This window comes from Megascapheus bottae, chromosome 1, assembly GCF_031878675.1.
Source record: "Megascapheus bottae isolate mThoBot1 chromosome 1, mThoBot2.hap1, whole genome shotgun sequence".
NCBI lineage: Eukaryota > Metazoa > Chordata > Mammalia > Rodentia > Geomyidae > Megascapheus > Megascapheus bottae.
Window position 1 is genome coordinate 31,430,044 of NC_143509.1, and position 14,960 is coordinate 31,445,003.

General features: G+C 42.5%; 2 protein-coding genes across 2 annotated transcripts; both read right to left on the bottom strand.

Moving 5' to 3' along the window:
• Positions 1-461: 461 nt before the first annotated feature.
• On the bottom strand, positions 462-1,391 carry LOC150068850 (olfactory receptor 7E178-like). The gene has a single exon (XM_090329277.1). The coding sequence runs from the start codon at positions 1,389-1,391 to the stop codon at positions 462-464; it is 930 nt and encodes a 309-aa protein (XP_090185403.1).
• A 6,498-nt stretch (positions 1,392-7,889) lies between these two features.
• LOC150068851 (olfactory receptor 7E178-like) lies at positions 7,890-8,831 on the bottom strand. The gene has a single exon (XM_090329280.1). The coding sequence runs from the start codon at positions 8,829-8,831 to the stop codon at positions 7,890-7,892; it is 942 nt and encodes a 313-aa protein (XP_090185406.1).
• Positions 8,832-14,960: the final 6,129 nt, after the last annotated feature.

Genomic DNA, 14,960 nt, shown 5'->3' on the forward strand with positions numbered 1-14,960 from the left:
GGACAGTGCTTAGACCCTGAGTTCAAACCCAGAACTGGAAAAAAAATAAATAAAAATAGGAAGGAAAAAGAAAAAAGAGGAGGCTGATAAAATCACAGTGATGGAAACAAAAGGGGAAAGAAGAGACAGAGTTTCACCATTTTCTTTTTGAGGTCACTCCACCAATGTCCTAACTTCCTGTCTTCAAAAGCTTCACTACCTCTGCATAAAGCTACAGACTAAATACCTAGTCTTGAAGTAGGCTTTGAGAAACATTCAAGATCCAAACTAGAGAAGTTCTGAAATGAAGCAACATTCACACGTGAAATATCACCATCATCATCACTATCATCATCATCATCACCATCACCATCACCATCAAAAGTACAGAAACTGACAAGCATGCTTCCAATTCTAAGTGCTTGGTTTTGCCCAATTTTCTGATCCACAAATCCAACCAAGATGGCCCAAGTATATATATATTAGGCAGTCATTCTCAGCAGCCTCCAAAGAGCTCTCTTGATGTCCCTGTTCCTCAAACTGTAGACAAAGGGATTCAGCATGGGGGTGATCATGGTGTACCCCAAAGAGGTCACCATCATCTTCCTGGGAGTGTGAGAGATAGAAGAACTGCAGTAGGCGCCTATGGCTGTCCCATAAAACAAGCTCACGACAGACAGGTGAGAGCCACAGGTGGAGAAGGCTTTGTATTTCCCGCTGGTGGATGGGATGTTCAGAATGGAGGAAATAATACGAGCATAAGAATAAATGATGCCTGAGACTGGAAGACCACCAAAGACTGCAGCAAAGAGGAAGAGGAGCAGATTGTTGTTAGCCACATAATCACAGGCAAACTTAAGGAGCTGAGGAAGGTTACAGAAGAAACTGGGGATTTCTGCATCCACGCAAAAGTTAAATTGTGACACCATCAAGCAGTGGGCCAGGGAATCTAAGAGACCAGTGCACAGTGACAACAGAACCAAGAGGCCACAGAGCCTGGAATGCATGATGAGTAAGTAATGCAGAGGGTGACAGATTGCTACAAAGCGGTCATAAGCCATCACTGCCAGTAATTGACTGTCCAGACCACCAAAAAAGGAAAAAAAGGCCACCTGCATTAGGCAGCCAGTGGAGCTGATGGATTTGCTGTGAGTCTGGAGGTTTAGCAGCATCTTGGGCACAGTGCTGCTGCTGAAGCCAAGGTCAGCCAAGGAGAGGATGGAGAGGAAGAAGTACATGGGGGTTTGGAGGTGGGGGTCAGAGGTGACAGCCAGGATGATGAGCAGATTTCCGAGCACAGTGATCAGGTACATGGACAGGAAGAGCCCAAAGAGGATGGACTGCAGGTTTGGATCATCTGAAAGGCCCAGGAGGAAGAATTCTATGACAGCTGAAGAATTCTGTGGTTCCATGTGGCCAAGTCACCTTGAAGAAAGACAGGACTGTTGAAGGAAATGATTGAGTTATTAGAGGCAAGCCAGAATATATATGTTGCTTTCAAGGAATACCAAACAAACTATTTAGATTTGCACAGTGCAGTAGATTTGAACATATTTAATTGTGTCCTTCCATCTTTCACAAAGTGGAAGGAGTCATTTGGTGCCTTAGCTCTTTTTAAAAAATATTTCATATTTTGCATTGTAATAGTGATGTACAGTTGGTTACAGTTACTTAAGTCAGTAACAGATACATTTCTTTTTGAACAGTGTCATTGCCTCTCTTATTTTCTCCCAGTTTTCCCCTCCAAACTCTCTTCGTCTTAAGTTGTATAGCTCTTTTTAAGAAATGGAACTCAACTGAACACTGTATTCAAAATAAACTATATAACTTGGAGTGAAGGGGAAGGAAAAACTGGGTGAGAGTTTGGGAAAGAAATTTACGCTTTACCTGACGTATGTAGCTATAATTCCTCTACAATGACTTTTTTTTGCTAGTCCTGGGCTTGGGCTTTCTCAAGGCTAGAGTTCTACCGCTTGAGCCTCAGCACCACTTCTAGCTTTTTTCTATGTATGTGGTACCAAGGAATCGAACCCAAGTCTTTGTGCATGCTAGGCAAGCACTCTACCACTAGGCCAAACTCCCAGCTAGAATGACTTTTTATAATAATTAGATTTTTAAAAAGTAGAGCTGAGTGCTGGTGGTTTATGCCTGTATTCCTAGCTAATCAGGAGGGTGAGATCTGAGGACTGGAGTTTGAGGTCAACCCAGTCAGGAAAGTCTGTAGGAGTCTTATCTTCAGTTAACCATGAGAAAACTGGGAGTGGCACTGTGATTCAAAAAAGAAAACTAGCCTTGAGCAAAAAGGCTCAGGGACAGTGTCCAGGCCCTGAGCTCATGCCCCATGATAGGCCAAAAAAAGGTATACATACATATATATATATATATATTCTCTCTATTCTATCTATCTATCTATCTATCTATCTATCTATCTATCTATCTATCTATCTATCTATCTGTATTTATAGTCCATAGCCAGGCACCAGTGGCTCAGCCTGTAATAGGAGGCTGAGATCTGAGTATTACAGTTCAAAGCCAGACCACGCAGAGAAGTTCATGAGAATGAGACTTGTATCTTCAATTAATCACCACAAAGAAAATTCAAGCAAATAGCTCAGGGACAACACCCAAATCATGTCTCTGCCCTCTCAAAATTGTGATGATGATGATGGTGTTAAACATTTTCCTCATCCTTCTAAGTCCCAGACTCTCAGCTCACTTTCTTCATGGAGTTGACAAATTTAAATCTATGTTACATCATTTGTCCGTGATAAAGACAAAGAGAATCTACACAATTCATCATCAGGACCTATTTTGGGATAGGTGTATGTGTGTGTGTGTGTGTGTGTGTGTGTGTGTGTGTGTGTGTGTGTGTGTGTACTGGACCTGGGGTTTGAATTCAGGGCCTAGACCCTAAGCTTTACTCTACCACTTGAGCCATAATTCCACTACTGGATTTTTGGCAGTTAAATGAAGAGTCTCATGGACTTTCCTAAGCTGGCTTCACTCAGTGATCTTTAGATCTCAGCCTCACGAGTAACCAAGACCTGAGAAACAGACTGTCAGACCCCTTGGTTACACTTCTGACCACATATGAACAACACCTGTGACTTCGGGGTATTTCAACTATGCCAAGTTATCCCCTATAACTTGACAAATATATGAATCATGAAGATGGCAGGAAATTGGAATGTTGTGTACCCATGGCTTGGGGTTGCCATTTAATAAAATCTCTCATCTCTGACATTCAAAAACAGTTAAAAATTTTAAATAGCTGCAGGAAAGTACTACAAAACATTAATAGTAATAATACTAGCAATAAAAGAATAAAAAGTAAGCCTTCATTAATCTAAGATAACCTATGACAGGAGATGTGAGTTGAAGTATTAATAACAACAATGTCTCAAATTTACATTTTGAATTCTCTTCATCTATCACATTTAGTCTCATACAGTGCCATGATTTTTTTTTTCCCATCTGGAGCACAGTGCAGTTGGAATAAGCAGAGACAACTCAGATGTTGGCACAGAGAATATGCTAGGGACCCCTGGGTGACACAGATCACAGAAACATTCAGAATGGAATCCTGGGCCTTTAAACTCCAACCAAAGGACTTCATGTTTCACCCAACTTCAGAAGTTCAAAAGCAGAGGGCTTGACTTTGTACTCCAATATCTTTTTTTTTTTTGCCTGTCCTGGGTTTAAGTTCAGGGCCTGAGCACTGTCCTTGGATTTTCTTAAGGCTAGAACTCTACCACTTGAGCCTCAGCACCACTTGGGGCTTTTTTCTAGGTATGTGGTACCGAGGAATTGAGCCTGTGTCTTTGTACATGCTAGGCAAGCACTCTACCAAACTCTCAGCCCTTGTACTTTAATTTCTTAAAATATATTATACATAGATATATATGCATATATTTATAGAATTCTTTTCTGTCATTTGCCCAGAGTAACACACAAGACAGATCTCTCAGAGATAGCCCTGGGACAATATCCCAGGGCAAAGCCGGCTGTGAGCAGCAGAGGCAAAAATCACAGAGAAAAGGGAACAGACACACAGAACTTTCCTGTGCCAACCCTTTCTGTGGCTCTGCTTGTAATACCAGCTAAGTTTCTGCAGCTCATACAGCAAGGACAAGCAACAGATTGATTTTCTCAAAAGCTCAGGGATAGTACACAGGACTTAAGATTCAACGCCAGACTGGCATACACACACACACACACACACACACACACACACACACACACAGACTTCATTCTCTTAAACTGTCATGATGATAAAAATATGTGGGTTCTCTTGTCTCAATCATGGAGAGAAGATGCAGTAGCACTGATTTTTGTTTTGTCTACTCCATGATGAAGATGAGCTGAGAGTCTGGAACGTGGAAGGTCTGGGTGAAGGTTTGTTACATCATTACATCATGGTTGATGTCATCATCATCATTATTTTGGGTGTGGGGTGGGGATATGACAGCGCTCCCACATTCTTCTTTGGTGGGAGAGATTCTTTGATGACTTGGACCAAGTATGGAAGTCAAACAGAACAGTAATTGGAGTCCTCACACTATTACTGTTTAAATCAGAATACAAAAATCCTAGGGCTGGGAGAAACTCTGTCTCCTGGTACCTCTCCCATCCAGCTACCCCAACTGGGCTCTCGGCATGGTGACCAAGCTAGGTCACCACTGTGCCTCCTCCAGCCAGGTAGGTGTCCAGTAGCACTTACTGGGCTGTACTGGTTCTTGCTGTGAGGAGACCAAAGGACACCTAGTCGTTTTCTCTCTTGCTTGGTGTGAGCTGCTCCGCTCTGTGCTCAGGGCTGGCAGGAAGTCAGGACCACACAGGAGTCCTGTGGTTCTGTAGGTGAGCCTGGCAGAAGGACACACTGCCAGTTATAGGGCAGGGAAGAAGAATGGGTTCTTATACCAGCTGACCTGGAAGCTCAAGGCTCAGAGCTGCTCATTAGTCGAGTTAGACTGTAGATCTTAATTACTGGAGACTTGCTAATCTGTAGGGAGAAAATTAATTGCTAGGAAAAATCTGGGCATTCTTAACCCCAGGAGGAAGCAAGGATGCCCTCTTCTGATTTCTAAGTTGCAGGGATTTTATAAAATTTACACACCATATTTAAAGTTGGTGGTATTCTGGGGCTTGAATTCGGGACCAAGGTGCTGGGTCTAAGCTTTCTTGCTCAAGACTTGCACTTTAGCACTTATGCCCAAGGCTCTACTTCCAGTTGTTTGTTGATTCATTGGAGATAAGGGCTTCACAGACTTTCCTGGCTGGGGCTGGCTTTGAACTGCCAGCCTCAAATCTCAGTCTCCAGAATAAATGAATAAGATTACAGGTGTGAGCCACTGGCACCCGATACAAATTTTTTTAATTAAAAATCAGTTTGAAATTAAAAAATCATTATCCATTTATTAGCTTTCCGTGGTTGTACAAAGGGGTTTTCAATTCAACATGACAGCAATAAGAACAAATTATATTTTCTCAGCATTTTCAATTAGTTGTTCAAAGGGGTTTCAGTTCCACAAGACAGATTATGAGTCCAATGCACACTGACCATTGTCACTCTTTCCATTGAATGTTGTCATTGTACATTTGATTGTTTTCATTTTTTTGTGAAGATTCTGTAGTTGAACCCAGGGCTCCGGGAATAGTTCCTGAACATTTTTGCTCAAGGCTAGTGCTCTATCACTTGAGCCACAGCTCCACTTCTGACTTTTGGTTGGTTAACTGGAGATGAGAGCCTCACACACTTCCCTGCCTTGGCTGGCTTTCAACTGTGATCCTCAGACCTCAGCCTTCTGCCTGGCTACCTCCCCTGGCTATCACAGAACAGGTCAACCTGGAGAGTCCTCACTCTCTGAACCCAGATATGGAATACACACAGTTCCTTTTATGTTTTGAAATGAATGCAATTTCCATCTGTTTTCCTCCTTGTCTATGCTATGTATAACTCCAAGGAAAACTTCAACTCTTTGGCTCTCTGTTGGAGATGGAAATTACCGGTGTCAGTAACGCCTGTTCTCCACTGTTTTGAACAGTTTAGATTCTCCTTTATCTTCCAAAGTAATGGGTGTTTCTATGGTACACAACTATTTAGTTTGAAACACTTAGTAGGAAGTTTGATAGCCTGCTGAAACATAGGCGTCTATCTACAAAGTGCGAAGCTTGTGGGCTGAGGACTTAGCTCAGTGAAACAGTGCTCGCCTAGCATGTACTCTGAGATTTAAAAGGAAGCCATGTTTTGTAAAACCAACTTCCTGTTTGGATAGAAAAGATATCTCAGAAATAACCCAATACAGACACAGTTGTGTGTTTCTTGGCAAAATAGTACAACCACTTTTTAATGAAGACCAAGGCTTTAACATAGGACATTGAGAAAACCAGCTATATTCTTTTTTCTTCTTTGCTTTTTAAAAATCTTTACATCATCGTATAAAAAGTTGCCATTTAACAGAGCAGTTTATTTGAGTATATGTCTTGATCCACGTTATCCCTTTCAACATTCTTACCTATCTCCCCCTTGCCCACCCCTTCTCTCCCGGTTCTTAATTTTGTAGGACATACATTGGATTCTTTTCTGAATTCTTCCCCTCTTCTCCTCTTCATTTCTACCATTTTCCCCTTGATCCCTCTCCATCCTTTTAAAGTCCCAGCTTCCTGGTGTTTTATTTTGCTGAACTTTGACCTTGCCCATCTGTGAAATGACACTATTTGAAGTCTACCTTGAATCTGTCATATTTCAGTTAATATACTTGGCTACTTACATACCATACAACATATTTACTTAACAACTTTCCAAGCTAAATTTAGCTTCCACATATCATGAAAATCATGCATCCTTTTAAAGTTCATTCATATATCTCTTCATAAATCAGTCAAATCCAAGAGGCTGAAAGATCTTGATCAAAGGCCTATAACTATAGAACCACTAGAAAAACGGAACACAATTAAAGACATTAACACAGGCAGTTAATTCCTGAATTAAAAGGCATAATTGTACAGAAAATAATGGCAAGATTGACAAATGAGAATACAGGAACTTAAAGTACAGTAAAGTACAGTAAAGTAATACTAAAAACAGCAAAGTAATGTGCATTAAAGTAATACTAAAAACAATGACAAATAATAGCACAATAAAACAACCACAAAGTCAGACATAACCTTTGTCTGACATTTACATGTTTAACTGGACAAAAATCAATTACACAGACAATTCACAATAAGGATATGGAGAAAGAGGATCACTATGTTTGTGTGAATAAATCACAGAGAATAAATTGCAATCAGTCAGTTCTTCAGTACTTCAGAAGGTGCAAATGTGTCTGTGATTTGCATGCATCACAACACACTTTTGAATAGACAGGGGCCTTGACTTGGCGATGTTTTCCATAGACATTTATACCCCCTTCCTAGGATATAGCAAGGATGAAATGGTATCTCTAACACAAAGAAAAAATGGTCCATTTGTCAAATGCACTTTTTGTGAGTGTGTGTGTGTGTGTGTGTGTGTCTGTGTGTGTGTGTCTGTGTGTGTGTGTTCTGGTCCTGGGGCTTGAACACAGGGTCTGGGTGATGCTGTCATTGAGCCATTTGGCTCAAGGGTGGTGCTCTACCACTGAGCCACAGCTCCACTTCTGGTGGCTTTTTAATGGTTAGAGATAAGAGTCTCACAGACTTTCCTGCCTGGTCTGGCTTCCAAATGTGATACTCAGATCTCAGCCCTCTGAGTAGCTAGGATGACAGGCGTGAGCCACCAGTGTCTGGCTTAGAATATTGTCAAGATCGCATGAATGTGCTAGGAAAGAATCATACTGTAAGTCATGCGGATGAGTGTCAGAGATATTTTCCACATGAAGATGTCAAGTTTTGCTCTTCTGTGAACCCATAGATCAAAATAGAAAATCTTAGTATGGACGGTGAGCTGCTTTGTAGGCCAGGAACCAAAGAGCTCTCTTGATGTCCCTGTTCCTCAAACTGTAGACAAAGGGGTTCAGCATGTGGGTGATCATGGTGTACCCCAAAGAGGTCACCATCATATTCCTGGGGTTGTGAGAGATAGAAGAACTGCAGTAGGTACCCAGGCCTGTCCCATAAAACAAGCACACGACAGACAGGTGAGAGCCACAGGTGGAGAAGGCTTTGTATTTCCCCCTGGCTGATGGGACTCTAAGAACAGTAGAAACAATTTGGATGTAAGAATACAGGATCCCTGAGGCTGGAATCCCCCCAAAGAATGCACCAATCAGATAGATGAAGATGTTTTTGGTGGAATTATAATCACAGGCAAGCTTCAGGAGTTGAGAAGGGTCACAGAAGAAACTGGGAATGTCTATATGAGTACAGAAGGTGACTTGTGACACCATCAAGTAATGTATCAGGGAATCCAAAAGACTGAAGGATAATGACAGCAAGACTAAGAAACTGCACAGGCGTGGGTTCATGATGATGGCATAGTGGAGAGGGTGACAGATGGCCACCAAGCGGTCATAGGCCATCATGGCCAGATTCATGCTGTCCAAACATGCAAAAAGACTAAAAAAGGACACTTGGCTTAGACAGCCAGCATAGCTGATGGATATGTTATGAGTCTGAAGGTTCACCAGCATCTTGGGGATGGTGGTAGAGGTGAATCCAATGTCAGCCAAGGAATGGATGGAGAGGAAGAGGTACATGGGGGTGTGGAGGTGGGGGTCAGAGCTGATGGCCAGGATGATGAGCAGATTCCCGAGCACGGTGATCAGGCATATGGAGAAGAACAGCCCAAAGAAGATTGGTTGCAGATCTGGGTCCTCTGAGAAGCCCAGGATATCGAATCTTGAAATAAATGTTTTATTTCTAGTTTCCATACAATACAATTCATAGGCCAGTAGATGCCTCAGTTGGGAAAGATCTGGTTTTTGAATAACATCTCTCTGGCACTGTTAGAGGTCAGGATTGTTAGAAAAGAATTTCCATTAATTCACCTGGTCACTGAGGATTTATCACCATTTGTATTCATGTACACACACACACACACACACACACACACACACACACACACATATATATGGATGATGAAAGAGCCTTATGATGTGTATAACATGCTATGTTAATTTTTGCCCTTTCATTCCTATTTCCTCCTTATCTTCACCCTTCTTAGGAGATTTTTCTCCAGAAGTCCAAAGTCTATTTTCATAAATGTGTCCAACAGCCATATATCTACTTCATACCCATTTCTCCTTCCTCATTCACAACCTCCTGTTACTTCTTGGTACGTAATGGATCCTGATTTTCTTTCCTTCCAGTCTCTGAGTATTCATATTGCAACCCTACCAACTAGTGCTCTCCAAAAACTCAACAAAAGTTGAAGTGAGTTCGGAATACATGACAACATTCATGACACATTTATGAACTTGCAGTCTTGGGGCAGCCATACAAACTGGGGTGCAGTTACACAAACCACAAAGGCATGGTGCTGAAGATGCATCCACAAACATGCAGTCACAGGACACATACAGGAACACGGAATATGAGCACATATGCAAATAAACACAACAGTATTGGGGCCCACACACAGTGTGGGGTACACATACTGGAATCACATGTCACGTGGACAGGAGAGACATGAGGGAGAGGTTTCTCATCATGATCCTCTCAAAGTCACAGGGAATCCCACTGATAATTGGGGTGACAGCCTCAGTCAGCCATTGTGGCTGTAACATTAAGGAGATTAGTGGATGTGTGCTGGTGGCTCATGTCTGTAACCTTAGTCACTCAGGAGCCTGAGATCTGAGGATTGTAGTTCAAAACTAGCCTTGGCAGGAAAATGTGAGACTCTTACCTCCAATTTGCCACCAGAAAATCAGCTGTATCTGGAAGTAGTAGAGCAGTAGCCTGGAGAACAAAAGCTCAGGAACAATACCCAGATCCTGAGTTCAAGGCCTTCAGCCAGTTAACAATGTTGGTTATTTGGCAGGCAGAATCCAATGTCTCACCTTGATAATGAAGTCGGGTGATGTACCTTTGAGCAACAGAGACTGACGCCCTGACTCAAAATACAGTTAGCCAAGAAGGACCGTTTTCTGGGGAGCTCATGTGTGTCTGTATGATGGGCGGCAGTACTAGTGAGTGGAAGTGGCCCAGCCTGAACCTCCTGGCTCATGTATTCTGGTGTGCCGTGTCACACCAGGGGTACAAGCCTCAGGGGAGCAGCTGTTTTAGCAGCATTCTCATCCCAGAGGTAAAGATAGGGCTGATGTACTGAGCCCTGAGGTCCTGTGCTTGCATCATTCAGTTCTCTCCTATTGTGTGAATTTAAGTCATGTGCCTTGCATTTCCAAACACAAAGCAATGCCCTAATGAGTTTGAATATTAATATGGAAAGCCAAGAAATCTTCTGATGTCATTATCCATACGAAGTTGTTGGAGTCCTGTTTTCGGTGTGGAAATAGGACTTATATATGGTGGCTCAAAGAACTCAATTACAAGAACTAAGATACCAAACTACAAAAATTGAAGTGTGTATTTATAGCTCATGAACAGAAAAGCCATCATCCCCTTCATACCCCCCCAAATCAGATGATTCTGATTCACTTGATTAAAACTGTCAAAAGTAAGGTTGCGGAGCCAGGAGTTTGGCCTAGTGGTAGAGTGTTTGCCAAGCCTACATGAAGTCCTGGGTTCAATTCCTCGGTACCACATACACAGAAAAAGCCAGAAGAGGTGCTATGGCTCAAGTGGTGGAGTGATAGCCTCCAGCCAAAGGTCAAGAACAGTACCCAGGCCCTGAGTTCAAACCCCAGGAATGGCAAAATAAAAGTAAGGATACATAGATGGGTCCAGTGGCTCATTCCTTTAATTGCATCTACTCAAGAGGTTGACATTTGAAGCCAACTTGGGCAGGAAAGTCCATGACACTCTTTTCTCTAATTACCAGCAAAAAGCCAGATGATAGTGATCACATAATAGAGTGGATGAATGCTGTTATTGCCACAAAACATATATTCTGCCATGATTTTTTCTCAGTGATTGCTTATATTCATAACTTTATGAATGTGAGCATAACTGAAATGCATTAAGGGTTGGTTTCTATGTGAAGCAAAGAAAGAAAATTTTGTAGCAAACAAAAAACAATGGATGTCAGAATATATGCTAAAATCAGTAAAGAACCATTTTCCCAAATGATAGCTACTGAACTAAAAACGATATACATCAGTAAAAATGGAATTCTCTAGGTAGAGAAGTGCTGTGGGGTTGGGAGAGATGGGGGAGAATGATGGAAGGGATGACACAGATCATAATGCATGACTACCCGTCATGTTGAATTGAAAGCTCTTTGCCCAGCTACTAAAAAGTAATTTCAAAAAGCAAATTAACAGCGAAAAGTGGCGGCAAAGAGTGCCGGGCTGGGCAGCCCCAACTGCTGCAGGAACCAGCATAGGACAGGGCCAGCAAGCCGCAGAAGCAGTGGAACCCAGACGCGGAACCAGAACAGCAAGCAGCGGAACCCAGATGTGGAACACAGGTGGCGGCGGAGATCCAAGGGGAGTGAATGATTCTCCACCACCGTGGAACACCCACAGACGGAACGCAGAGGTGTGAGTAGTGCAGCGGGTAGCCCAGGGGTAGTCCAGCGGGTCCCCAAACCAATTGGGAAAGCAGAGTTTGTGCCAAGCAATAGAACTTAACTCAGACCCCTCCACCCCGCTTGAGAAAGACTGGCAGGAGGAAGGGGGCAAGGAATTTAGAATCCTGTCCCTTCCCTCAACAGCCCCCTCCCCCAGGCCATTGACTGGAGACTGACAGGCGGGCAGACGCTAAGACCTAGCACCCCACCAAGGGTGTCGGAGGTGTCCCAGCTCCCACCCGCCCAACAGGTTCCTCTCCCAGGCCACTGTGTCTGGAGAGTGGGGGGCGCTGAGACCCTGACTTACAACAGCGGGTGGGGTGTGCAGGAAAATAGGAGCTGGCATCTGTCCCCTCAAATCTTGAGCGGGGCATCCTCCAGATGGGAATCCTGAGCAAGACAGCACCGAGGGGCCCCCCACAGTCACAGACTCTCTGACAAAGCAGTGAAAACACAGCAGGGAACCGAGGGGCAGACCAGTAGCCAAGCTCAACTTCTGAGAATCAGAAAGGCGAGGTTCCACCTTTGGAGCCCACATCCTTGGCTGGGCCCTGCCCCTGGGAACAGAGCAGACACCTGCTGGTACTGCTGAGAGCCCCTGGAAACTCCCAAACCCCAGACCCTTGGCCGGGGGCTTGCCCCTAGAAGCAACACAGGAAAACCAACCGTCTACCCAGCACGCTGAGACTGAAGCTCACAGATCCATCCCATGGCCCACTGTGAGGTCACTGGTTGGGCTGAGAGCTAGTCGTGCAGCAGCACACAGCCTCTGGGAACAGGCCAGAACACCTGCAAAAACTGCAAACTCTGACCTAGTCAGCGAGGAATCAATTTGGCTGAGAACCGCAGGTATTCACATATACCCAGTACCACCGGTCCCAATCCAAGTAAAGACCACTACCTACTGACCACAGAGTGAACTACAACAACAGTTCTCAATGCCTAGGAGAGTGCAAAATGAATTACGACATGTAAATAATCAAAGTCCCACGCAAAGCCCAAAAGGAAACAAGAGTGAAGGGATGAGAGAGATGTCACCATCCCAAGAAACGACACCTGAAGAGACACGAAACATGACCCTATTCAAGGAGATGATTGTGGACATGACTAAAGAGATTAAAACAGAATTCCAGAAACAATTCCAGGAACATAAGCAGGAAATCACCAAAGAGCTCCTCGAATTCAAAAGAGAAATGGAAGAAAAGATTAATACCCTCAGAGCAGACATGATCAGCTCAGTGTTCACACTTCAAGCAAAAATGGAGGCATTAAGCAGCAGATTGATGGAGATGGAGAATAGAACATCAGGAACGAAAGATAAAACACAGGAGCTGGAACAGAGAATAGTCACCTTGGAAAAATCAGTCAGAATCCACCAGAGAGAGCTCCAGGAACTGGCAGATGCAGCAAAGAAGTCTAATCTTCGTGTAATAGGGATTGAGGAGGGCGCAGAATTTCAGGACAAAGGAATGCAACCTGTATTCATCAAAATCATAGCAGAGAACTTCCCCAAATTCAAAAGGGAAAATACTCACATTATTGAAGGTTTCAGGACTCCAAACAGGCAAGATCCTAGAAGGAACTCATCTAGACCTGAATACCAAGGAATTGATCTTAAATGCTACAAAAACAAAGAAGGAGCTATACTACAATGGGAAGAAAATTCGAATTACAGCAGATCTCTACATGCAAACCCCAAATTCAAGAAAAGCTTGGAAAAACATCATTGATGCCCTGAAGACCAACAACTGCCAACCCAGACTGATATATCCAGCAAAACTAGCATTTACATTTGAGGGAGAAACAAGAATATTTCACTCCAAAGAGAAGCTTTATGAATACATGCACACTAAACCAGTGTTACAAAAAATACTAATTGAGAACAAATTGTAGAACATCAAGAACCCCCATCAAGAAGTGAATATCTATAATTCACTAAACACAAAAGGGGAAAAAAGAGAGGAAAAGAAACCAAGAAGTAAAAAAAATAACAACAATGGACACTGACGATAATCTCTCTAAATGTGAACGGGCTGAACAATCCAATCAAAAGACACAGTGCAGCAGACTACATTAAGAAACACCACCCATCCATATGTTGCCTCCAAGAGACCCACCTCACTGCCAAAGACAGAAACAAATTCCAAGTGAAAGGATGGAAACGAATTTTCCACTCCAATGCACCATGCAAAAAAGCAGGAGTAGCAATCTTAGTCTCTGACAAAATTAACTTCTCAGTAAAATCAGTACATAAATATAGAGATGGCCATTGTATATTAGTAAAGGGTACAATCCATGCCCATAATATTACAGTTATAAACATTTACTCCCCCAACACGGGAGCACCCAAATTCGTCAAACAAACACTTTTAGAACAAGATAGACTGAAACACAATCATAGTGGGAGACCTCAATTCACTACTCTCAACAAATGACAGGTCAACCCAACAAAAATTAAGCAAAGACACCATCGACTTAAACGAAACCATAGCCCAGCTGGGCTTAACAGATATACACAGAGCCTTCCATGCAACGGCGAAACTTTTCACATTTTTCTCAGCAACACATGGAACACACTCCAAAATAGATCATATAATAGTTCATACAGAAAACTTAAGCAGATACAAGAGGTCTGATATAATCCCATGCATTCTATCAGACCACAGTGGAGTCAGACTAATTCTGAACAATGCAGTCAAAGTCAAAAAACATTCAATCACTTGGAAACTGAACAACACACTTCTGAATAACTCCTGGGTAACAGATCAGATCAGAAATGAAATTAAAAACTTCCTTGAATGTAATGACAATCAAGAAACATCACAAAGGAACTTATGGGACACAGCAAAGGCAGTTCTAAGAGGAAAATTTATCACACTAGGAGCACATATTAAAAAGACAGAAGAAGAGCACATTAAAAAAACTGAAACACCTAGAGGAGCAAGAAAAAGTTAATTCCAAAACAACTAGAAGAACAGAAATAACAAAAATAAAATCAGAAATATCAGAGATTGAAATAAGATCTACTATACACAAAATTAATAAATCAAAAAGTTGGTTCTTTGAAAGAGTCAACAAAATAGACAGACCTTTGGCAAAATTAATCAAAAAAAGGAAAGGGGAGACTCAAATAAACAAGAATAGAGGCCCCACGGGAACAATCACAACTGATTCCCAAGAAATTCAGCCCATAATGGATAGGTACTACCAGGGCCTATATTCAAAGAAACAAGAAAATCTAGTAGAAATGGATGATTTCTTAAATAAATATAAGCTACCCACACTGAACAACGATGAGGTAAACAAATTGAACAAACCAATTTGTTACAACGAAATTGTGGAAGCAATCAGGGAAATGCCAACCAAAAAG

Coding starts and splice junctions, on each gene's coding strand:
- LOC150068851 (XM_090329280.1), bottom strand. CDS start 8,831: ATGGAAACTAGAAATAAAACATTTATTTCAAGATTCGATATCCTGGGC.
- LOC150068850 (XM_090329277.1), bottom strand. CDS start 1,391: ATGGAACCACAGAATTCTTCAGCTGTCATAGAATTCTTCCTCCTGGGC.